We start from the raw sequence: 27045 nt of genomic DNA on the forward strand, positions 1-27045 counted from the left end.
TTCTATGACATTTTTAAATCACATTAATAAAATGGTCAATAGCATGGGCAACTAGACTGCTTTGAAATTATATACAGCAAATACATGCTCAATAATAAGTAATATCTACAGATTTCGGTTTTCTTTACATGTCCAGTAGTGATTAATATTTCATAATACTTTTGTCTTTTGTAAATAAGTACACCAACTTTTGAGAAGAATTTATTAGGGTAAAAAAAAAAAAAAAAAAATTGTATATAAATATTAAAACAAGCCATGTTCACACAAACATTGAAATCATTTAATATTATTCACATATTAAGAAATATGGGACTGGGACAAGTCTTAAAATCTATATCCATTTGTATAGTACCAAAACTGAATGAAGGCATGGTTAAAAAAATAAAAATGAAGTCATCCTCTTACAAAAAAACTGAACCTGTTGCTTTTACTAAAAATCAACCCCTGAGACATAAGTCCCCAAAGTTCAAGAAACAGCCACAAAAAAAAAAAAATGACATCATGAACAGCAGGCGACACGACCATTCCATATCCAAGCTCAAATTAGCCACCGTTGACAGAAATACTCTCAAGATGCGCAGACCTGCCATTTCCCAACGAAGACGCCCATGTCAGTGAATAAAAGATTTAGGAGTTAAACTGCAGGTGTTCACATTAGATCTGACAGGACACACTGCCATGGAAGAGCCAATGCGTTCACACTCGGCTGCACTGAATTTAGGCACACAATGCAGCCAATAGTGCACTGCCCTTGGCCAGAGATCATTGGTGAGATCAACACAAGCATCGGCCTCATGGGTAACAGCGAGGAAACGACCCAATCCAACCAAACAAACACAAGCTCAACATTACATTCATAACGCCATCTCTACATTGACCTGGTGTAGGAGGGGTCGAGATCCCTAATGGGGGTTCAACAATCATTGGAAACTAAACCGCTGACACAAGCTCAAACACCACACCCTGGAGGTGACCGCATGTGGCCCGGTGGCCAAAACAGCGGGAAAGCGCTGACAGATAGAGGAAGAACAAACCACCCAGGTGGTTTTGCCAACTGCTGGGCTCCATTTTAACGGATGCTACCACCCATGACATCATAAACCAAAGAGATCAGACCAGAACTGTCTCAAAACCCATATGATTCATCTCAAACGAGGAGTTCTTTGAAACCGAAGCGGGTTTGGCACTTACAAGGGGGATTTTAATGCGAATGATGTTACTCTTCCCATGGCCAAGACCTGCGGTTTACAAGAAGGACCAAGAAGAGAAATAAGACAGCAGTATGAAGCAAACTCCTTTATAAAAATTATAAAAATGGCTAAAAATGGGACTGAACTCATAAACAAATGCTTTATTGACCTGGAGTGTGTAATAGTATCTCAACAACCTCATCATCTAAAGAGCTAGCTTCCCTGGACATACTGTCAACTAAACAAGGTTTTTCAAACCGGATTTGCCTATTAACAGTGTAATCCTACACTGTGCTTAATATGCATTTAGGAACGCAGCCAAACGTGGTATTGGATTGATTTCTAGGAGCACTAGAGTCAGTGTATGATGTAGCAAATGCCTATTGATGTCCAACAGATCCTGGTAATGCGAATGTGCAATGATAAATAAGTCCTAAATGATTTACCACTTCACGTGACAATGATGGGAACGCTTCATTCAATACAATCATTATCGGCTGTACGTGCAACAGTATTTGAGGTCAATAGATGACTCTTGATCATTAAAACTAGAGGAATTCACCGCCAGAAGTCATCCATTGGGCGACAGGACATTTGTGCGATGAGTTACGGCAGTAAGCTCTCTGAAATACACACACACACACACACACACACACACACACACACACACATAACCGCAAACACAAAAAGACATCATGAACAGCAGGCATACATCCCCATCCTTTGAGGGGGTGTACGTCAATGTATTTTTTCTGACAGCACACATTTTTATCATCCTCCCACCCTTCACGAGAAATGATTAAATGAAAGGAAAGTGTTTCCAGCGTTAAACGCCTGGGCTATGAAAGTATTCCCTGCTGTTCCTACAGAAGTGCTAACTCAGCCACGAACACGTCCCTTTCCCTGCCTTCCCTGAAAAAACTTCATTTTGAGGATGAAGAAAATAAATAATCCTGACATATAAATGACAGTCTCCACCCCTCGTTACACTCCATCTCACTGGTTATTCTTGGATGGCTCGAGTGCTATAAGGCAGGTTAAATAGGAAACACTGTATAGCTCAGTAAAACGAAACATCCAGAAACGACATTCAGGAGAGAGTTTAACAGAACAGAATATGGAAAAGAAAGAGCCTGGCACACACCCGACTACTAATGAACAAGGTAATTATAGCTCTGAAAATCACAGTGCTTTTAACCTTTTAAATTAACCATAATCTAATTGATATTCATGAGCTAAACCTAATCACAATCAGGTCTGTAACCCATCTATCATTCCCATGAAAGTGACACTTACAGTTTAAATATCAGTTTTAGTCTTCATACCCTGTAACCGCACCACAAATCGTTCCATCTTCCTATAATGAAACAATTGGGTGAAAATGCAACAAATGAACTGTGATTTGTTTATTTTACACGTAAATTAGATGACTGCTTCTGGTCTAAATGGACCATTTGTTTTGATAGAATACAACTATAGGGGAAAAAAATAATAATGAGGCTTTGGAAAATAAATTCAGACCATCTGAGACTGACCAAAATTGTGAAAGAAATGAATTATTTTCTCTTTGTATTTTAGAAATGACAAATATAATACAATTGTTATAGTTATCATCAATATTTATATAAATTGTAAAAAAAAAAATTACATACATATTTGATTATATCTTTTCATGTGACAACACTGAAGAAATGACACTTTGCTACAATGTAAAGTAGTGAGTGTAAAGCTTGTATAACAGTGTAAATTTGCTGTCCCCTCAAAATAACTCAACACACAGCCATTAACGTCTAAACCGCTGGCCACAAAAGTGAGTACACCCCTAAGTGAAAATGTCCAAATTGGACCCAATTAGCCATTTTCTCTCCCCGGTGTCATGTGACTTGTTAGTGTTACAAGGTCTCAGGTGGGAATGGGGAGCAGGTGTGTTAAATTTGGTGTCATCGCTCTCACTCTCTCATACTGGTCACTGGAAGTTCAACATGGCACCTCACGGTAAAGAACTCTGAGGATCTGAAAAAAAGAATTGTTGCTCTACATAAAGGCGGCGTAGGCTATAAGAAGATTGCCAAGGACCTGAAACTGAGCTGCAGCACAGTGGCCAAGACCATACAGAGGTTTAACAGGACAGGTTCCACTCAGAACAGGCCTCACCATGGTCGACCAAAGAAGTTGAGTGCACGTGCTCAGCATCATATTCAGAGGTTGTGTTTGGGAAATAGACGTATGGGTGCTGCCAGCATTGCTGCAGAGGTTGAAGGGGTGGGGGGTTAGCCTGTCAGTGCTCAGACCATACGCCGCACACTGCATCAAATTGGTCTGCATGGCTGTCATCCCAGAAGGAAGCCTCTTCTATAGATGATGTACAAGAAAGCCCACAAACAGTTTGCTGAAGACAAGCAGACTGGAACCATGTCCTGTGGTCTGATGAGACCAAGATAAACTTATTTGGTTCAGATGGTGTCAAGCGTGTGTGGCAGCAACCAGGTGAAGAGTACAAAGACAAGTGTGTCTTGCCTACAGTCAAGCATGGTGGTGGGAGTGTAATGTTCTGGGGCTGCATGAGTGCTGCCGGCACTGGGGCGTTACAGTTCATTGAGGGAACCATGAATGCCAACATGTACTGACACATACTGAAGCAGAGACTGGGCCGCAGGGCAGTATTCCAACATGATAACGACCCCAAACACAACTCCAAGACGACCACTGCCTTGCTAAAGAAGCTGAGGGTAAAGGTAATCTGTGGGGCATCCTCAAACTGAAGGTGGAGGAGCGCAAGGTCTCTAACATCCACCAGCTCTGTGATGTCGTCATGGAGGAGTGGAAGAGGACTCCAGTGGCAACCTGTGAAGCTCTGGTGAACTCCATGCCCAAGAGGGTTAAGGCAGTGCTGGAAAATAACGGTGGCCACACAAAATATTGACACTTTGGGCCCAATTTGGACATTTTCACTTAGGGGTGTACTCACTTTTGTGGCCAGCGGTTTAGACATTAATATCTGTGTGTTGAGTTATTTTGAGGGGAAAGCAAATTTATACTGTTATACAAGCTGTACACTCACTACTTTACATTGTAGCAAAGTGTCATTTCTTCACTGTTGTCACATGAAAAGATAAAATATTTACAAAAATGTGAGGGGTGTACTCACTTCTGTGAGATATACATGTCATTTTTTATGGTGGTTTTTTTACTGCTAGTTTGTCTTCATAATAGTTTTTCATTAACAATGCTAGCCTTTCTGATGAGGCAAGTATTACGCACAGCATTGAAATGATTCAATTTTCCCAACCATACTGAAAAACCACCCAAATAATCATAATTTCATCTCTTTCTAGTGTTTATGAGCACAAATTCATCAACTACAGTGAGTACAGTGATTTCTATTGAATTATGTCCAGAGGCAGAGGATGTCCTCATCCCAAACTGACTCATAGGCCTATTCTACCCCATTAATTTTGTTTCCAACCTGCTTAAAATATGGACTCTAGAGTTCATGCAGAAAGCAGAGCTCCATCAGGCACAGGAAACTGCTGTTTGAACTCTTTGCTCGAAGTGTAGATTATTTTTCCAGAGGGACCTGACTCTAACAGCTTTTGCCGAATATGATGTAAACCTCTGGGTCAGACTCTGGAGACACATTTTTCCTTCTCTTTCCCTTTTTGCTGCTCATTTCCAATCCATCACACTGCTTCGCCCCGTCCGTAAGAGCCTCGTACCTTAAGCAAACCTGAGATTGGCATATCTGATGACTTGTGGTGACGTCTCCGGGATGGGTGTTGAAACATTCGCGTTGGTTTTGAATTGTTTGCCAAATGCTGTCAGACAGTCAAACCTTCCATGGATTTAAACCCATATTTCACAGTACCACACCTAATTGGACTCCTCAATAATCTGTGATTTTAAAAGGTGTTGATTAGGAGGGATTAATTTCAAGGAGACCACCAACATCTCAGCGCTACAGCCATGAGAACAGGTGTGGGTATTTGTCAAAGTGTTGGAACATGTCCTCTCAAGGTTAAAGTTGTCTGGGAAAGACTTAATACTTTAGGGAAAATTGCAATTGACCATAACATAGAAACACTTGAAAAGAACTGACCTCATTCCAAGACGTGGTAGAGTTTTAGAGAGGAGTGCACACAGCTGAACGTACAAGAGCAGAGGACTCACTTCATTGCTCGTACAAATAAAGATATCAAGCTTTGAACAGTGAGGCAAGGCGGAGCAGCCGAGGTCCTCCGAGAGCAAGAGAAAGGCAACTTCTAATGAATGCAAATAGATTCGGAATCTGTGAAGACGGGTAAGGCAGTAACCCAAGTATAAATTAGAAAAGAAGAAAACAACGTAGGAGGAGGACAAGCTGAAACATCACCCCTGAAAATGAGCTAAAGAACTGTTAAACAGCATCAGCCACAGTTACACAAGCTGCTGAAGGAAGCTTCAGATTCAAAGAAAATTCAGATTCAACCAGTGTGTGTGTGTGTGTGTGTATGCTTGTTTTTGAGTAAATACAGCACGCAAGGTACCATGAAAAAAAAGTGTAACGAAGTAGAATACTATGGTTTACAGATAACCTAACATGGTAATGAAATGACTACACACAATATAATAATAATAAATTGTGATTAAATGCATTTAATTATAATAATTATGAATAATTTTCTCTTGTTTTTGGTATTTATATAAACATTTATATTCAGTTGTTTTAATATTAATAGTAATATTTATATAAATGCTAAAATGCACAAACATACAAATTTATATTAACATTATGTTAAGAATATAGCTCTCATTCATGTTCATATTTAACTTCACTACCGGTATTTAACATTTTCACATATTAAGCATTGACTTAGCTCACTCCTTGACAAGGCACAACTTTTTTTTTGTAACATAAATAAGACAATGTAAGTTTAGAATACAAGCGCTTTAACATGGCATCTCCACAATAGAGCGAGAGGCACAACTGTGATTGTGAAGTGGTTGATTTTGCTGTCAGAGACATTTGTAAACGGATATAAATCACACAACTGTCCTCAGCAATAACAGACCATAAATAATTGAGGCTGTTGGTGGGCACAGGTTGCTGATTTAGAAACTCTTTGTATGCTAATTTGCTGCTGGTTAAAAATGATGTTCACAGCAGATGTAGACAGTGTTGCATTGAGCACATGACTGCTCTTACAGGCACGTCTCCGCCACAGGGTTTAATTTGCGGTACACCAGTACACATCGATTAAGCAGAACATAGTGCTTTAGTTGAGGGTGTTTCTAATAAGAATAACCACATCGTTGTTTCCACATCTTAATGGTGGGACGCTTACTACAGATTAAAAGAAGTGCCCCTAAGGCTAACTTTCCAAATTGTTTGTCTGTGGCTGAAACATTGAACTAATTCAATTAACAGGAAGTGGTTTAAAGATTATCGAGGAAGACAATATGGCCTGCTGGCAGAAAAGGGTCTTCATTAGCTCAGTTTCAGTGAGTGAGCTTTGCTCTCCTCATAACTGACCAGACGTTTAGGTTTCAGATGGTTTTTCACTCTTCTGTAATGAGAGTTTTGAATGAATGAGCTGAAAGGAAATGGACAGTTTTCAATCTGTCTATCATTCTCACCCAAGCTGTCTGCTACATGCAAAACTGCTACATGTAAAAATATAAAGACGTGTCAAAATAACAAATCTCATTCTTTCTGACATTATGAAGTCTGGAAGTCAAATGTTCAACAGCATACAGATGTCAAAAAGACTCGTACAACTGAGCTCATTCATTTACATCTCCCTGCAGAATGTGTTAGGCATTTTTGTTTTCTTTTTTCCCTAGAAAACAAATGTTTTTTTACATATATTCTACAATATGATAACTTAAATTGGGGTCTTTGGTTAAATTTTGGCTCTTGTTTCTTAATACTGCGTGTTGTGGGGAAGTCGTGGCCTAATGGTTAGAGAGTCGGACTTGTAATCCGAAGGTTGCGGGTTCGAGTCTCCGGCCGGCAGGAATTGTAGGTGGGGGGAGTGAATGTCCAGCGCTCTCTCCACCCTCAATACCACGACTGAGGTGCCCTTGAGCAAGGCACCGAACCCCCAACTGCTCCCCGGGCGCCAGCATAAATGGCTGCCCACTGCTCCGGGTGTGTGTTCACGGTGTGTGTGTGTTCACTGCTGTGTGTGTGCACGTTGAATGGGATAAATGCAGAGCACGAATTCAGACTATGGGTCACCATACTTGGCTGAATGTCACTTCACTTGTCTTCACAAATCAATGACTCTCACAGCTTTGTTATGTACGGGCCCCTCAATTGTCCAGACTGTTCAAACTTGCAAATGTGCAGAGAATGTTGGGAAATCGAAGAATTTACAGGACTTGAAGCAAACCAGAGACTCGTGCAAAATTATCGCAAGAGACTACAAACAGTCAATTAGTTGCTTCACTCAAGTCGCAAATTTGATTTATTGAATTACTGAATGAATTAATAAATGAATGAATGACAATGAACAAACGAACAAAACGAAAGAACACTGGAATTGAATATAAAAACAGCATTTACATCCCATGTGTTTAATTGAACAAAATCATGATTTTCAAGAATGTTTATGCATGTTTGTATCAACTATATATATTTTTAATGCACATTATGGATCATTTGAGCTTTTTTTTTTTTGCAATATCCCAAATTCTATATAAATTCCTTTTAAACCGGATAATATCCATGTAAATTTATTTATAGTTATGTGTAATATACGTAAATGTCAAATATGTCAGTTTCTCAACTATTTGTAACTTGTTTTATTTAAAAATCTTTTTATATTACGTGTTGACAAACTTATGAAACTAGATTAATCAGGAGGTATGTAAACTTATGTGCTAGATTTGGCCAGTGCAGCTTAAATGACAAGGTCATGACACCTCATTAAATTTATACGCTCCTATCAGAGCAACAGAAGCGACAGACCTTTTCATTGATTTGTGTTTGTTTGTGTAAACAGACACATTCTAGGCGCAAAACTGTCACCAAATGAGAGAGACCTGTTTACATGCACCCCGTCTGTCAGACTGAAAATACAACTGCGTGTACCGATAAGAGATGTGTCAACTGCACGGTGGCAGTGAAAGACAGAAAAACTTCTTACCGTTGTGAAGGCCAGGAGCTCCTCATCATTTAGCTTGTGAACTGGATTATTCTTCTGAAAGTCTATGCTGCAAAACAACAAACCATGATCAATCAAAAAAATCAGCACATAAATGAAGCACACGTTTCTTTTAGTTCACAAGTCAAGGAAACAAAAAATGATCATTAAAAACAATCCCAGTACATGCAAGAGCTTGTACCTCGTCCATTATTCTTTCAGCTTTTTGAACATTTGAGAATTGAGACATATTTCATAAAAATTTCAAAATAATCCTTCCATTATGATTTTTTTGCATAATGACACAGTGTAATGCATAAGTCTCATTATTACTTTGAAGATTCTCTCAGTAATTTGTGCTTCATTTATTAAAAGAAATGAATGAAAAAGTTCAACTAAGTACCAAGATAGAAAGATAGATCTTAAACATAGGCTTCCTTTTCTTTATGCGTTTTTTTTTTTTTCGTATTTGGGGTGAAATACGACCCCCGCATTTATGAAATTCACCCGAACTATTGCAGTAGAGGCATTAAAACAAAGTTGTCACAGACAGTCAAAAGGATAAAATATGAGCTTGCACATCTCAACCCTCACTCAGCAGTTCAATTATTTAATCCTATTATTATAACCATAACTCAATATTCTAGGTAACTTCAGCTACTTTCTTCAAGTTGTAACTGTCTGAATTTCTCATTTGAGTCAGAGTTCTTTACGTTAGCCTAGGATAATAAATGTACGGCGGGTTGTTCGCATTCCAACAGAATGCCGTTAAACCGTATGTGCGGTTTTGCTCGACTGCACCAATGACGGTCCATAATTCACCTTCAACGATCACACAGCCCAATTAAGGTCCCTGGCCTGCATAATTATGCCCTGCTAATTATTCCACGCCTGCAATTTGTCTCCTAGCAGCCAGTCGGGCAGGATGACGACCTTTCTACAACAAGCAGGGCGCACAGGCTGGTACAAAGCTAATTAGATAGTGTAGGAGAACCCCACACCTCCTCCTGGGGCTGAGATGGGGGTGGATGACTATCCGCTTTATTCAGGATGGAAAAGACCGCTATCAATGTGCACTTGGGCACAAAAAAAAACATTCTGCAAGACAAAGGCCTGACGCAGCACTTCAAAGTTACTAAGATAAAACAAGTCTCTCAGCAATAACAATGATTTACACATCCCCAACATGATTCATGTCGAGCTGCGGCTTTAAAAGTCAGGAACTAAAATACTACAGCAACTAAAACTAATCTCAAGGATGAAAAACAAAGAGACAATTTTTTCCTTGGATTTTTGGGTCTATGAATTTAAGCACATTTCAGCCTGAGGAACTGTTGAAGTCATATTCGTAAAACGGTTTGGCTTGGGCTTTGACAACCTGATTTTCAGAAGTATGTTCAATCTCACATGCACAAGGTAGTCTCTTAAAACGGTCTATAATAAAGTGTCACAAATCAAGAGACATATACACACACACACACAAAGGGATGTGTTTTTCATTTAACTGTTGACAGTGCAGTATATGCAATTCCTCTGCAAGATTTAAAACTTCTATAAAAGTGAAACTTCTACCTTCACAGCAACATCCTTGCTACTCACAAATTCATGTGCAGATTCAATTAAAATAAACGTAAAATACGGTTTTATTAAAACTGATCTGAAGGAATGGCGATTTAAATACTTAAAATAAAGTTCAGCACACAGTTACTGTTTTGCACTAATGACGACTGCTATATTCATTATTACATCCAACAATAAAATGCCTCAATCGCTTAATCTGAGAGATCTCGTCTTCCCCTGCACCGGAGTCGACACAATGGTGGACAGCTCTCAGCTCACTCAGGGCGGGTCTAAGGTAAAACGGTCTTGTCAATCAACTATCGTGGGAGTGGCCTGTACAGAACTACGTCTCAGAACAGCCTGATTTGAGATGGGGGATTTTAAAATAGGGATTTAAAAAAAAAAAAACACTGGGTGTTATCATTATAGGATGGATGTGTACACACACTTCCAACACACATTTATGTTCAAACAACTTGTAGTGAAGTGAAGTTTCATCTGATGACCCCTTTAAAATAAATTAAACATACATGTATAATATAAAATATATAAATATATATTTTATCAGTGTGTTACACACAGTCTACCATCATTTGAAAAGAAAAATGTCTTAGTATTGAGCGCTGATGACACATCCAAGCGAAAGTCACCATAAACAATAATGATACAAATTGCTGTCTGGTGAATTGGGCTGTAACATACTGCCAAAAATGTAGTGGCAAGCAATCACAAAAAGAAAATAGAAAAGAGGCCACTTTTGAGTATCTGTGTATAGTGAACACTGCTTTTCGATCTGTATGAAATGTTCTGAAGTAAAAAAAAACAGGCAAAACACAATTACTGCTCTTCATGATCGATCAATGTTGTTACTTCAGAGTACCTAGGTACTAGTTCCCATCCTGTACTACAGCCACCACTGAAACAGGACATATCCATATCGACTGAGACACTCACCATGTGGCCAGTATAAGGGTCTGTTCCTCAGCACTGAGGTCTGGAAGTTCATGTTCAGATGGCTCTGCCAGGTTAATCTGGTTCAGGACTGTATCATCACTCAACTGATGATCCTATAAACACACACAGGTATGAGAGCCACAGCAGATCCCAAAAAGACCTTAAGAAGTATATGACAAACACAGAATCACAGTTTAGATGAGAGAAAAAGGAGACAGATTAAACAATTCAAACACCATTTATTTCAGTTATGGCAACATGACATTTATTATTGTATTAGGAACAGCATTTATAACTTTGCTCATCCTGTTGTCGAACTTTACATTATTAAAGTGTCATAAAACAAGCATTTAGCTCTTTAATCCCTTTTGAAGGGTTATTTCCTGAAATATTACCTCAAATGAGAAAATGATGCTAGCTCATGCATCAAGAAATCAATCATAGTCAGCATTGAGACTTATTAGCTAGGGCGGGGTATATGCAAATTAACATGTTCCTCTGCTTTAGCCCATTTAAAATCTAATTTGTTGACGTTCAAATTCAATTCCCATGAAATTAAGTCTGACAGCTCTCACACACGGACACTCTACCTGAAAAGCCTTCACATGCAGACAAACGACAAACAAGACCCACTGGAGTGCTATCAACTCAGAGTTTGTAAGCAATACTGATCTTATCACTTTTAATCCAAAAACTCAAGTCATCCTTGATAAAATGATTTAATGCACTTTTTAGGGCCACAACACATAAAACGGGGCCAGCTTAGGGGAAACCGAGATAAAGTCCAGGAATTTTCCGTAAAATCTTTGTCTGTCCCCAATTTGTCATATTTGCAGCCAAAGCAGATAACAGTAGACAGAGCAATGCCACTGCACAGATCAGCCAAACACCAGATAAAACTCAACCGCCGTCCAAAAATGTGCAATAAAAGTTAAGCACTGCCTCAGGGTGAGAGGAGAGAGACAGCGTGAGGAAGACGGGAAAGAATGGGACAGATGGAGATCTGCATAAAATTTATTTTTCACGACCTTCACTGCAGCTCAATGTCACGTCTGCTGTCAGCACAAGAATAAATGTCGCCCTCTGATGGATGGGATAAGTACTGCACCGTTCTTGCCCCTTCAGGGACTGTGATGGGTATTCATGTACCCAGGGGCCAAAATGATTACTCAAGTGCCAAATGAGAGAAAAATTTTAGAAATGGAAAAATAACCCTCTCTCATGTAAGTGATGCAAGTGATTCAAATGACACATGAAAAGTAAAATAAAGAAAAAGAATTATACTCATATTACATATACTCATCTTGCATATGATGCTCCAGTGACAACAGCTATGAACAAATGCAATTAAACAAAATACAAAGAAACTATTACAATAAACTGAAAAAAACTAACATTACCAAAAAAAAAAAAAAAAAAGTCTGTAATTTCCCTTAATTCACCTGCTATTGCAATGACATTAAGATAATTTTAGATCCTTTATGTACCTTTGGTAGGAGTTCTTTAGGTGTTGGTGTGAGGGAGGGACTCTCAGAATTGGGAACAGGTGAACTGTCCTTCCGTTTCACATCTAAGATGAGCTGAGCCAGAAAGTTCTCCTGAAAACGAGTTCTCTTTCCTAAAGCACCTGAGAGAGACAAACAATTATTGAATCATTCAAGCATTCCATCAATACTGCTGGGTTATCCATATTTTCTTTCATTCGTTAACAGTCACGCCGTTTATCCCTCCTTCAATCACTTGCACAGAATAATCATTTTTCTTGACATTACATTATATTTCTTACCTATCATGTTAACATCGATTCCTGACAGATCGCGGGCTGTTTGCAGGTGTTCTTTGGCCCTGCGATACTCATAGTAGGTCAGGCAGGTATAACTGCACTCCAGGTGGAACTGAATGGCCAGGTTCCTGTGCGTGTTGTTGCTGAAGAGCTCCTCACATTTATACACTAAAGAAAGAGAGGAAGGACCAGTTCATGAGAGACACCATTTATATTTTTACACATTCTTCTATATATTCAGCATTATATTGCCATATATCTCCAGAGGACAATGCTAAATGGTTGTATAATGCATTGCACATTTATAGATGTTAAATCATTATGATTATCATAGATACAGTATGAGGTTGCACTGCAAGTGAACACATCTACTGCCTATCGGTTAGGATATGGCTAGATAACCACAGGGACCCCAAGCAGTGCTTCAGGGGACGAAATGAAGAATGAATGATGAAAAAAAGAGAAAAAAGAGACAGAAGGAAGGAAGGATGGAAGATAAACATAAGAATAATAATGAAGGAATGGAGAAAAGAGGAAGGAATAAAGTAGTAGAGAGGAAGAACGAGGAGGAAGGATGAAACAAAAAATGGAAGAAAGAATGAAGAGTGAAGGCAGAAAAAATTGAGGAAAGAAGAACAAATGAAGAGAATGAAGGAGGAAAGGAAGGACAAAGGATGAAGAAAGGTAGGATAGAAAAAAGAAACAGGAAAGAAAGTAAGAAGGGAAGGAGAAGTGTAGAAAGAATAAGGATGGGAAGACTAAAGAAAAAAAAGGAAGGACAAAGGAGGAAGAACAAATGAGGGAGAAAGGTAGGCTAGAGGAAAGAAAACAGTAAAGAGAAAAAAAAAGAAAAGGAAGGAGAAGAAGAGTAGAAAGAATAAGGATGGAAAGACTAAAGAACAAAAATGGAAGGAAAATGAAGAACAAAGGCAGAAGAAACGGAAAGAAAGATGAAGAAAAAACAGGAAAAATGAATGAAGGACAAAAACTGATAGAAGGCAGTGAGAAAAATAGAAAGGGGAAGGAAGGAAACCCATCTGAATAAATCCAGGGTCAATTCGTTTTTTTTTTCCTCTGAGTTCACAGCTGTACATCCACTTTCACCAGTATTGTATGAAACTGAATGCTATGGCCCTTCGTAAAGCTGAGCTGGTGCGTCACTGTGACCTTCAGCGTGATCTGCGTGAGGATCTGAGTGTTTTAAAGTCCCCTCATTGCAGATTAAAGCTCACTTAGCAAGGGAAAGCAGCACCTTTCCTCGCATATACTAACAGCTCCAGATCATTGATGGGCCAGTCACGCACATGTATCTGTGTGTGCAGAACAAAGAGAAGCGCTCATTTCTTACCTTTCACAAAGAGATGTGACAAACAGTGATTGCCTCATGTTAACAAAAGAAATCAGCCATAAACATAAATCACAAAGAGCCAAAACAAGTACACACCCAAAACAAAATCAAGACTTTGTAAAAGAGCATAATAGGACCCCTTTAAGTCAGGGTACACTTTATTTTAAGGTGTCCTTGTTACAGTGTAATTATACATTTATGTACTGAGTATAATTAACTACATGTACTTACTATATGGTTAGGGTTACTTGCGTGTAATTATGCATAATTAATTGTTATTATAAATAGTAAGTTCATGTAACACTTTAAAATGAAGTGTTACCTTCAAGTCATTTAACAAACATTTAACCAATATGTAGACTCCAAAGTAGCCACGGCTAAATTAATTAAAATCAACATCATGCAACTAAATTTTTAATTGATTGACAGCCCTTCTGAATACTCCTAAACCTTTGCTACTCTGAATATTAAAAACGCCACCAAATCAGTTTCCAACAGATGCCCTCTTGAAAGCGGTCACCTACAAACCTGCGTTAACATCTTCAGTGGACCAGTGAAATCCCAGTACGGGCTTGACATTTACTAATCACAATGATAAAAGACCTGGACCAATATCCACTCACCCATGTAACACACCGAATGTAAACGCTGATTAAGAAATAATTCACCTTTATTATTTACCAACTCATAAAATGCTCCATTGACTTCAAAGTCAGTGATAAATAAGAAAAAAACTGCTCAGACAAATTTGCTCGAAACATAAACCCTATTGAAATCTCATCTCGTGGTTATGCCCGAGCACAGCTCTTGAAGTGAAATACGACCTTACTATTCTGAGAATTCCTTTCGGTGTTTCTGGTCATTTTCACTTTTTGAAATCCAAAAGTATGCACCCAGTGTCCTGTGGGTGCACGAGTATTGACTGCTAGGGTAAACATATCACACAGTGTACTTTTCTTTAGATTTAACTGTCTAGAACATCAGCTTTTCTTATTCACAGTGGTTAAAGCATGTGGAGATGCAGTCTGAATTACTTTGGAAGAAAACTGTACCGGCTTTGCGAGTCTACATTAAAACGGTCTTCAGATATCAGCATGTGAGGTTAACATTGATTCACTCATGCCTGCATCTCAGATCATAAGACTTTCTAGCTTGAATATAAAACCATGTTTCAGTTCAAATGCATTTAGGCTTTCAGCCGCAACAGATTCTGTTTGTTGGAGTCTCAATTCCTGCTATTAGGAGCTCCATAATGACATCTGGTCAGCAAGGATGGATTATGTTTCTGTGAGGCCCTCAGTGGGAGACGTACTAATAAAATTAGATGGCAAATATGACAAATAAACTTGCAATTGCAAGATATAAAGTTGCATAAGAGTTATGCATTGCAAAAGAGAGAACAACATACATTCAAGCATGCAAAAGGTCCCAGGGCTCTGGTGCCACTGTATACAAGCCACCCATGCTGGTCAGACTTGGAAAGCAATTGCAAAGCAGCTATTTCAGACATTCCCTTCCACACAGCTCAGCCAGCTAGATTAAGGACAAAGCAAACCTGTATAGCTGTTTGGGTAATGAATTTAACAGTCCAGAGGATTTGAGAGGCAGGTGTGTTGATTGTTTAGATGTAGCCATTCCTGCTGCAAATTGATGCCTGAAGGACAAAAGGGGTATGTGTGTGTGTGTGTGTGTGCGCGCATGAAGGACAAAACTGGTATGTAAAAGTGGGTTTCCTAATCAGAAAAACAGTTACAGAACTACTATAACACCTTTTGTCAAATACAACTGTTTTTTTCCTAGAACATGCCACAAATATGAATTTGAAGTTAACCAAGCAGACCTTATCAGAAATTTAAAGGATAGTTCACACAAAAATAAACATTCTGTCAATACTCAAAAATTAAGTTGTTCCAATACAAATAACACTTTGGTTAATCTTCAAAACACAAATGCAGGTATTTTTAATGAATCCTGAGCGGTTTCTGTCTCTCTATTGGAAGTCCAAGTAAACAAGATGGAAAAAGATCATGAAGATGAATAATGAATAAATGAATTCACTTTAGTTCAGCCTCCAACAACAACATTCCAACACTCCTCCAGACCAAACTAACCCAGCTCTGTCTCTAGCTCTATCTGTCAGTGGATCACCAGCTTTCTGACAGATCAGCAGCAGCTAGTGAGACTGGGGAAATTCATGTCAAACAGCCGCTCCACCAACACTGGTGCCCCGCAGGGTTGCTGCCTCTCCCCACTGCTCTTCTCCCTGTACACAAATGACTGCACCTCTAAAGACCCCTCTGTAAAACTCCTGAAGTTCGCAGATGACACTATAGTCATCGGTCTCATCCAGAATGGTGAGGAGTCTGCCTACAGACAGGAGGCTGAGCAGCTGGCTGTCTGGTGCAGTCACAACAACCTGGAGCTGAACACGCTCAAAACTGTGGAGATGATCATGGACTTCAGGAGAAACCCCACTGCACTCTCCCCACTCACCATCATAGACAGCACTGTGGCTGCAGTGGAGACATTCAAGTTCCTGGGATCCATCATCTCTCAGGACCTGAAGTGGGACACTCACATCGACTCCATTGTAAAAAAGGCCCAGAGGTTGAACTTCCTTCGCCAGCTGAGGAAGTTTAACCTGCCACAGGAGCTGCTGAAACAGTTCTACTCAGCCATCATAGAGTCTGTTCTGTGCACATCAATAACTGTCTGGTTTGGTTCAGCTACAAAATCAGAAGACGACAGAGAACGGTTCAGACTGCTGAAAGGATTATTGGAACTCCCCTGCCCACCCTCCAAGAACTGTATACATCCAGAGTGAGGAAAAGGGCTCAGAAAATCACTCTGGATCCCTCACATCCAAGTTATAACCCCTTTTGAACTTTTGCCATCTGGCCGGCGCTACAGAGCCCCAAATACCAGGACAGCCAGGCACAAGAACAGTTTCTTCCCCCAGGCAATCTACCTTATGAACAGTTAAATGTTCTCTACATTATGCAATAAAAATATGCAATAACCATCTATTTATTTGTTACCACCTCCATCCTACCACATCCCTGCTCAATCTATTCTTTTCCATTCTATCATCTATAGCACAAGCGTACATACAATTTATATAATTTAATGAATTTAAATTGTCTTTATATTTACATGTGTGCACTTTTTATTCTCATCTTATTTTTATTGTCTGTTGTTGTGTACTGGAAGCTTACGTCACTAAAACAAATTACTTGTATGCACAAGCATACATGGCAATAAAGCGCTTTCTGATTTTAATCCAAGTCTTGAAGAAATATAAATCACTATCTCTATCTATCTATCTATCTATCTATCTATAATGAATAGTTTTAATTTAAGCATAATGTAAATGGAATGATTCACATATTGTAAACACAGAAGCTTGTGCGCCAACAAACCTCATTGCCTCTTGTGCTTAACATGCACATTTGATATTCTTAGTTTATTTCATGTGATGTGCTCCAAGTATGTGTGTGCACCATTGTTTAGATGCAAATAAAAGCTTAGATTAAATCGGTTCATCATATAAAGTGATCAAATCTCTAGACAAGAATTGGATTAAACTGTTTGATTCAATTGGATTGCACAAAGCCAAGCAAGGCACACAGGTCACGTTCGAGCAGTTGGAGAGGAATTAATCTCGTTTGTGAGACTGCGTTTTTTTGTGAAGCGAATATTAGATATTGTTTGTTCCTGCTGGTCGATACACTCTGCTTCACAGTGTTAGTAATCCATGAACTAGCAGTTAGTCAATGCTAATTTTACAACTCTGCAGGCATTCAGGTTTAGAGAGATGCTCTGTCAAAACACAAAAATACATTTTCCCCTGACTTTTAGCTGATTGGTTCCATACAAGGCAGCGGTCCTTAGATTGATTTTTTTTTTACTTTTTCAAGCCCTCTTTAAGACTAGAAAATAAGACCCCTTTTTATGAATGCTAATCAATACTTTTCAGATTTTGCAACCTGAACATTCTGAATAATGGATCAAATTGTTGCAAAAAGTTTTCCCAAAGTAAAATGAGCTTTTTGCCATTTACTTTCAACTTTGTCAATGCTTCTGCTAAATAATGAAAAAAGCTCTATTTAAAAAGACTGGATGCGTACTACTCACTGTTTTGTTTAAAATGAAAGGCAAATTAAACTTTAATTAACATAGCAAAAATCCATAACCGAGAAAATGGCTTTAAAAATTAGAAACAAACACATTGCTCTGATAATGAAGGAATAATTCACCCAAAAATTACACTTTTGTAATCTACTCACCCTTATGTTAATTTTGTCTTCCTGCTGAGCACAAAAAAAAGCTGAATAAGGTTTAAAAACTAGTTTATCTAAAATGGGTATAGTGAAATTGTCCATACGACTTGTCTGCTAAAGTTATGCGACATACAGGATGTCAGGAACAGTTTGAAAGAATCATTATTCATTACTCATATAAAACCTTGTATTCAGCCACCAAAGTATAGCGAATCTATACATATGCAAGAACATCTTTGTATGCAAAAAGCTCATCACACTCCAAGTCAAATATAGAGAGCGGAACAGAAACTTCATAGGCACCAGAATGTATTGTCTAAATGCCAGGTTTGATTTGGTAGACATGAGATTTCAATTTCCCACAAAAATATGAGTTCTCATAACTTGAAAACCACAGACCTAGCTGTACTTGAAATTAAAGAATGAACGAAGACATGGAAACCTTAAAGAGCATTAGTCCTGCACTACCTCGTGTCGTCCACGTCCAGATATTCAACTGAATGTTTTTTCCACCTAAAACGGTATAAAAATACCACAAAAGGCCCGGCAGTCAGCGTGTCGGCTGAAGTGAGTCCCTGGCGATCCCCTAAATTCCCGACAACTCTCTGTGAAGGACAGTGAATGCTTTTGGCAGTCAATACTGGAACTGACAACACACCTCAGTGAGGTGTTATTCCAGTTTTGAAAGCTTCACAAATATAACATCATTCTGCAAATTCAGCCTTGCGTGCCATGAGAGACAGGCATGATTGTTGGGGTCTTTTGAAGCAGATCCACGCACCAACACAAGAGAGAATTATCGCCTGTATCCTCTTGTAAATATTGCATCTTAACATCTCCGCTGATTATCTATATTGGGGTGTAGCTGATGCGTGTCTGATTAAAAGGCAGCACAGGAAACTCATTCCGAAGGCACAGGAACCCAATTAAGATGCTGCTTTGCTGCAGAGCTCATCATTTGGTCTGTGATTCCCTGGTGAATCCACATTAACATCCAAAACTCTTCAGAGGAACGGGTCTATATCCTGCCACTAAAGCAATGCAATCTTTGACTCCCTTTTTTCCCCTCAGACACCATTTCAAGGACATCTACAACAAATGCTTCAGTTTACGAAGTATTAAAAGTAAAGTACTGCCTCATGTTTGATGCTGAGACCTTCTAATTTCATCAGGATGTTGAATAGTTTGATTCATTTGCAATTCATAGCATTTTCAATCTTGACTGAATAAATATAAAGTAAGCAGCCTAACGACAACATTAAACTTTGTCCTCTGCCCAGGCTTTTTTATTATCTGAGCAACCGAATGACTTCCAATCAGCTCTTTGAGATAGAGGCTATGTGTGTCAATTCAGTGTCACGTGATCCTTCAAAAATTATTCTAATATGCTGATTTGGTGCTCAAGAAACATTTCTTATATCAATTTTGACAAAAGGTATGCTGGTTAATATGTTTGTGGTAACTTGTTCTTTTGAATCCTGAAAAAATTTACAAGTTTTATTTGCAACAGAAACGGAAAAAACAAAAACAAAAAAAAAAAACAGGCAAGCAAACCTAAAAATATTACTGACCCAAGCTTTTTGAACACAGTTGTCAAACACATCCATATGGAGTAATTAAATACAGTCATTAACCTTGACTGTGTGTGAGGTTTGAAGGAGGGCCGTCTGACACAAGGGTGTCGTGTTATGTTAAGTCAGAGGTGACATAATCCTGATGAGTGTGAAATCCTGTTCCTAAAAATCCAAATCCTTCTGAAACGAACAACAAATGAACAGAAGTAATGAATTAGCCCAAAGGGAAATGCACACTTGATGAGATTTTCAATGGCATACTGAAATATAACAAAAAATAAACCTAGAAGAAACCTGATTTTTGCCATTTTGGGATGTTTAGGTTCATAAGGTCAACCTATAGAACTCTACTGTTGTTAATCCTCATTGCTGTTTTTAAGTGGTTATCATGTAGACCCGTTGGGAGGGTCCTAAAATGTACAGTCATTTTTTCACAAGGTTCATAATTCACGATCATTGGGAGTTGGTTTGGTCTGCAGAAAGCAAAATCTGATCCAATACAGCCAACGAAACACTCAGATCACAAGCATTGTGAAACAAAGTTACTCCACCTTTGGTGCGTCACTGCGTCTCCATTTCGCACTCAAAGTGCTGACATCATCAGCTCATACTAAAGCTGTCACTGTCACCGCAGAGAAATAAACACACACAACTCCAAAACGCACACACAAAGCCTGAATCTCCACCTCACCCCCGAGTTGACATGAGCTTCCTTAGAAATGACCCACTTAATAAAAGCTGACAGCTGTGTCATCTCTCTGCTAAAGAGCATCTCACGTCGCTGACATGTGCCTTCAGCAACTGAAGTGACGTCAGGATCTGAGCCGTGAAGAAATCTGAAATCCTGTTAAACGCTTCTGATTCCAATCCAGCCCACCCCCCCACCCCAACCCCCAAGGACTTTTTCCAATAAAAAGCCCACACCCCAGTCTTAAGTCAGTTTTAAAAAATTACACTGCAATAGATACTGCAAAATATATTTTTTCTTTTTTTTATTCAACTGCCACAAATAAAAATATTGATGATGCTGACTGCTTTACCATGCTAAGCAATTACACCATTGTATTTCAAGATTGTACTGAAATCGAGGGGGGTGCTAGTGAGTACCACATGGAGTAGACGTGTTTTTTTGTGCTCTTCATTTCCCTTGATAATACCTTATTTTCACCAATAATTTTATTGTTAAAGTTTGCTCATTACCATCGCATACGGCATGACTAAGCCCAAATCAAAGAAAGGAGACAAATCAACTGAGGATGCAGGTGAACAGGACAGGGCGCCTGTCAGTCAGACGACGCACAGGCCGCCGCTAACTCCACAGACCCTGTTAATCTCGCTGACATTATGAAGGCTATCAAATCAATGAATGGCTCCATGAATGAAAAGTTAGATTCTTTGAAATCTACGCCGTCTCTGACATTGGCCTCGCTGTCGGAAGTTACTTCACAAGTTACGGAACTGGAAAAGGGCTAGTGCAGATTACGAGGGCTATATTTCTGAACTTGAGGCTCATTGTCGTGACTGGTTCGAAACATGCAAATCCCTGACATCTAAATTGCTCGCGGCGGCAGAATATTAAGATTATCAGTCTGCCCAAAAAAGTGGAGGAGGGCCGCCCGACTCAGTTTGTTGCAGACTTCCTTGTGCAAATCCTTGGCGCCAGTAACTTTTCAAAACCTCTGAAGATTGACCCGGTTGGTAACGCACGATCCCACCCTCGGACGATGGTGGCCAGACTGCATCACTATCCTGATAAAGAGAAGATTCTACGTCTTGCACGGCTGTCTTCGCCCCTGATATACAATGGAGCGCGCACTCTCATCTTCCCCGACTTCACCTCTGAGATTCTGAAGCAGCGCCAAGCTTTCAACAACGTGAGGAAAAGGCTCAAGGAGGCTAATGTTTGTCATGGGTTGCTCTTCCCTGCCAGTCTTCTTGTGACTCACAACTCATCTAAATATGTTTTTGACTCCGCTGAGAAGGCCCAAGCTTTTGTTGACTATCACAGTTGAGGACAACTCCACGTAGTCTGCATAACTATGGTGTGTCACAGAGCATTCATTGTATTTTTATTTGACGACCGACTTGTTTTTTTTCGTTCAAATTTAAATGTTTAAAAGGGATTTGAGGTGCAGTTCAGCCTTAGGCATTCTCTTTTTTTTTGTTTTGTATTTGTAAAACTGCTGCTCTTTATGTCACTTTTTGGCGCCACTGTATATATGGTTTTTTTTATACCGCTTGGTTTGTAGTCAGTGTTTAACGTCGTTTGGATTTCCCAGGTTTTTCAATCCACTTTTTCATGTCGGGCCAGAGGTGTTGCAATTGTTCCGTAATTCAGTTCTGTTTAAACATATCCACGTTAACAGACCCTAACGTTCATTATGTTCTTGTCAATGGTTTAATTGCCTCCAAACATTTTACTTTTTTAAATCTCTATGCCCCTAATTACGACGATCCGGCTTTTTTCGTAAGGTTTTCAATTTTCTACTGTCTCTTACCGATACTCATTTTATAGATGGTGGCGACTTTAACTGCATATTGGATCCGGTTTTGGATAAATTTGCTGTTCGTTCAGATCCTTCACTTAACTGTACATCAGTCATTAAACATCTTACTTAAGTCATTGAATATTGTTGATATCTGGAGGCTACACCATCCTGTTGATAAGGAGTACTCTTTCTTTTCTCATGTCCATAAATCACATTCAAGAATAGATTATTTCTTTATAGACTCTAAATCAGGGCTATTAAATTGGCGGCCCGCTGGCCTAATCTGGCCCGTCAATCATCTTCATCCAGCCCGGGGGAAGAGTCGCACACACATCGAATTGTTTTTCTTCTAATTAGTTTGCCCACAAGGTGGCAACACTGGCCCGGGACATTGTTTCACAGCCGAAAAAGAAAAGACGATCAACAACAACAATCTACCGGAGACCACAAAATCAATAGACAGCAGCATTGACAAGCGCTCGTGTGAGGGGATTATGAGATATACGCAACTCTAGTTTAGAGTATAATGACAGTACTATCGGTCATATCTTCTAGCGAGAAATAGCACAGTGACTCGAAGTTGATTATCAAATGGAATAGTTAAGTTTGAACGCTGCACAGACAAAAACGCACAATTATGTTAAAATGCGCAGTTATGGCGAGTTACCTCGTAAACACGGTCTTAAATGAGTCCTAAATGATCGGAAAATGTTGGGAGAAAAGCGAAAGTGTGTATCAGATCAGTGTCATGTGCATCAGGTTTTAAAGAGATAGCACTGCTTTTAAAGTGAAACCTGATGAAGTCTGTCACTGATGGAAATCAAAGAACAAAAGAAAGGAGAAATCACTCAGCTCTAGTCGCTGATGAACTTGTGATTTGAATAAAGGTTAATTTGTATTAATTTCATAGTTTATAGGCCTACACAATTTATAGTTAAATGTAAAGACTGTTTTAAATTCACAAAATAAAAGTTGTTATTTTTTTCAGAGCCTATTAGGTGTTAAAAATAATGGCTTTCAATTATACTGTAATGTTGAATGGCAATAATTAATGGCTAAAATTGAGGGAAAATGAATTTAATAGAGATAGCAGTAAAATTATTGGTATCAATGATACTGACCTTCATTAATAGTAGGCTACTTAGTGAAAAAAATGCCATTAAACCGTATTTAAAATACCATCTTTTGTTGTTTCTACATTAATTTGGAGTTTCACTGTGAAGTTATGATAACAAATATCAATATGCAATTAATCACAATTACATAAAAAATGAGCGATTAATTATTTATTAATCGATTGACAGCACTAATGTTAACCTTTTATAGATATTACTGGTTTAATATTTATTTATTTTACAGCTGAATATGCTTTTCAATTTAATTTCTTATTTTATAGAGAATTTACTGAGATCAATGATAAAGATGATGTTTCTGACTCTGTGTTATGGGAAACGTTTAAAGTAGTAATGAGGGGACATTGAGTTTCTTTACTATTGACTCAAGAAATTATGACAAAAACGCTTAGTGGAGATAGATGCCCGTCTTACCCAACTGGAAAAATTATATAGGGATACCGCAGACTCATGTGTCTGAAATGATATTATGTCACTTAAATATGAATACAATAAGATTACTTTGGATCAGGTGAACAAGACGTTGTTAAAAATTAAAGACATTTCGAGATTGGGGATAAACCAGATAAACTATTAGCTCAGCACTTAAGGGGTTTGTATACTTACATATCAATTCAATATTATGCTGCTAAAGATGGTATAATTTTGACTAATCCAAAGGACATTAATAATCTCTTTATGGAATTTTATGCAGATCTGTACAAATCCAAGACATCTGTATCTTCGGAGGCTATTGTAGACTTTCTTCATTCGCTTCTCCTTCCAAAACTAAGTGAGGCTGACCAGGAAATGTTAAATGTCGACATTACTATTCAAGAGATACTGGATGCGTTTAATGCCTTCCCTAACGGGAAGGCTCCTGGCCCTGACAGCTTTTGTATCGAATTTTATAAGCAATATGCTGGTAAAATTGCACCCCTTATGTTGCGGATGTTCAATCATTCTTTTTGTAAGCAGAAATTTCCTTCTCTCTACTTCGCCAATTGCTCTTCTTAAAACTGATTTAAAAGTGTTCACCAAAATTTTGGCAACTAGATTAAACAAATGTATTTCAACTATTATTCACCCCGACCAGGTCGGCTTTGTCCCTTATAGATTCTCCTTTTTCAAATGTCAGACGTTTTCTAATCTATTCCAAACAAAAATCTCTCTCTAAATTGGCAATTATTGCATTAGATGCAGAAAAAGCTTTTGATCAAGTGGAATGGAAATATATCTTAACTACTATTAAAGAATTTAATTTAGGAGATAGGTTTTCGTCTTGGTTCAGTATGCCGTATCCTCATGTGCATCTGTTTTAACTAATCTTCAAGTCAAGTCAAGTCGAGCTTTATTGTTATTCCGCTACATGTGGGGACATACAATGGAACGAAATGTCATGCTATTTACCCTCTACAAACTAAAAAAAAAAGATAAAAAAATACAAACTATACGAATGCTTCACAAATACTGCACATGTGCAAAGAGAGACATTTTGAGTCAAGCAGCTGGTTGGGGAACAGAGCAGGATGATTTGTAGTGCCTGAGCATGTAAACATGCATATATTGCTGAGTCTTTTGTGGGATTGTGTACACGCAGTCCATGTTTCAGGAGATAGGGGTTTGCATGGGGTTTCAGAGGGGGTGGGGTGATTGAGTTCAGGGCTCTCACAGCCTGGGGGAAAAAGCTGTTGAGCAGTCTGGCGGAGCGGGCTCTGATGCTCCGGTACTGTCTTCCTGATGATAGGAGCTGGAAGAGACTGTGGGAGGGATGGGTGGAGTCCTTCACGATGCTGTTGGTTTTGCTGGAGCATCGTGTAAGGAAAATGTCCAGGATGGAGTGGAGAGGGGCACCGATGATCTTTGAAGCTGTGTTCACTGTCCGCTGGAGGGTCTTGCGGTCAGCAGCACTGCAGTTCCTGTACCAGACAGTGATGCAGCTGGTCAGCACACTCTCAATGGTGCCTCTGTAGAATGTAGTGAGGATGGGTGGAGGGAGACTTGCTCTTTTCAGCTGGCAGAGAAAGTGTAGGCGCTGTTGTGCCTTTTTGGAGAGTGACATGGTGTTGGTGGTCCAGGTGATATCCTCTGATCCAATCTTGATAGATCGCCACAATTTGAGTTGCATAGGGGCACACGACAGGGGTGTTCACTTTCACCCCTGTTGTTTGCCATTGCCATAGAACCTTTGGCAATTGCTATTAGACACCATCCGCAGATTCCGCCCTTAAGCATAGGTCAGGTAGATCATATCATATCTCTTTATGCCGATGACTTTTTTTATACCTTTCAGATCCAGAGCACTCTGTTCCACCCTTGTTGGATTTATTAAACTCATTCAGTAACTTTTCAGGCTATTCTGTTAATTGGCAAAAGCGCGAATTCAAGCCCATTGGCAACCATATAGATTCAGTCTTCATGCAGAGTATGCCATTTAAATTGGCTCCGGATATGATAAAATACCTTGGTGTGGTTGTCCCTAAGAATCCAAAGGATTTAGTTAAATTAAATCACGCTACTAGACAACCTGAAGCAGGACATAGAAAGATGGAGATCACTCTCCATATCAATGATCGGCTGCATCAATGCAGTTAAAATGGTGAGCCTGTCGATATTCTTATATCTTTTTCAAAATGTACCCGTTTTCCTAACCAAATCATTCTTTAAAACTCTTGACTCCATTATTACGCCTTTCATATGGGGTTTTAAAAATGCTTGTATATCCAAGACTCATTTGCATAAACCTAAGCATTTGGGGGGTCTGGGTTTGCCTAACTTTCACTAGTATTACTGGGCAGTAATACTAATGAATTTTAAATGTATTGGCAGGATTCTTTTCCAGGCATTGTTCAAGCAGACACTCCCTCCTGGTTAGCAATAGAACAAAGTGCCTTCCATTCTTCTTTGCTTTTTTCAGCTCCCCTGCCTAATAAAGAGGTTCCCAAAAATCTTTTGAAGAATAGGGAATTATTTAGGGTGTATTCACACCAGGAAAGTCCGCTAGTTCACTTGCTTTGGTCCGGACAAAATAGAATGTTGATTTTTTTTTTTTTTTGGTGCAGTTCGCTTTCACACTGCCCTTTTTGCAAATGAACCAGAAATTGTCAACAAAACCACACGTGTGCGAAGGTCATCAATTCATTGGACAAAAATTCTCAAGCAGGGAAAAACAGGAAGTGCAAAAACAGGCTAATCATGGAGATGTTTCATAGTGCAATTTTTATTCTTTTACTGATTTGGTGTTATCAGATACTAACGCAATATGAAGAAACCTATGAGCATCAAATGAGAATGTCATACGATGTAATTATGACTTGCTGAAAATAAAATCTATAGATATAAAAATACTTAAAGCATATCAAAATGTTTAAAACATTTAAACGTTTAAAAGGTTTAAACATTTAACCTAGATAAACGTGCGCTATTAGGCGCATATCCAGTGGTTAATGCCGAGAGTGGAAGCTGAAGCGCACTTCAGGACATCAGTGGAAACAAATTAAATACACCGTAATTGTTGCTCATAAAAGGTAAGAATAATACATTGTTCGGAACTGTAAAGGTTCTATTTTTATTTGTGTGCACTCAAAATATCAAGAAAACGTTGTGCTTTTCTAAAAAAGAAAAGAAAACT

The 27045-nt window shown here is 38.9% G+C and overlaps 1 protein-coding gene across 1 annotated transcript in view; it reads right to left on the reverse strand.

The window, feature by feature from the left end:
- Positions 1-27045, reverse strand: part of LOC306885879 (tetratricopeptide repeat protein 27-like) — a 98585-nt gene that overhangs the window by 54648 nt on the left and 16892 nt on the right. Inside the window, exons 6-9 of the mRNA XM_079442673.1 lie at positions 12615-12779; positions 12316-12455; positions 10829-10941; positions 8318-8384 (exon numbers count right to left, since the gene is read on the reverse strand). Of these exons, the coding sequence (XP_079298799.1) occupies positions 8318-8384; positions 10829-10941; positions 12316-12455; positions 12615-12779 (485 nt within the window). The remainder of the gene's footprint in view (positions 1-8317; positions 8385-10828; positions 10942-12315; positions 12456-12614; positions 12780-27045) is intronic.

Source organism: Barbus barbus (genome assembly GCF_936440315.1).
Source record: "Barbus barbus genome assembly, chromosome: 20".
In the NCBI taxonomy this organism is placed as follows: Eukaryota; Metazoa; Chordata; class Actinopteri; order Cypriniformes; family Cyprinidae; genus Barbus; species Barbus barbus.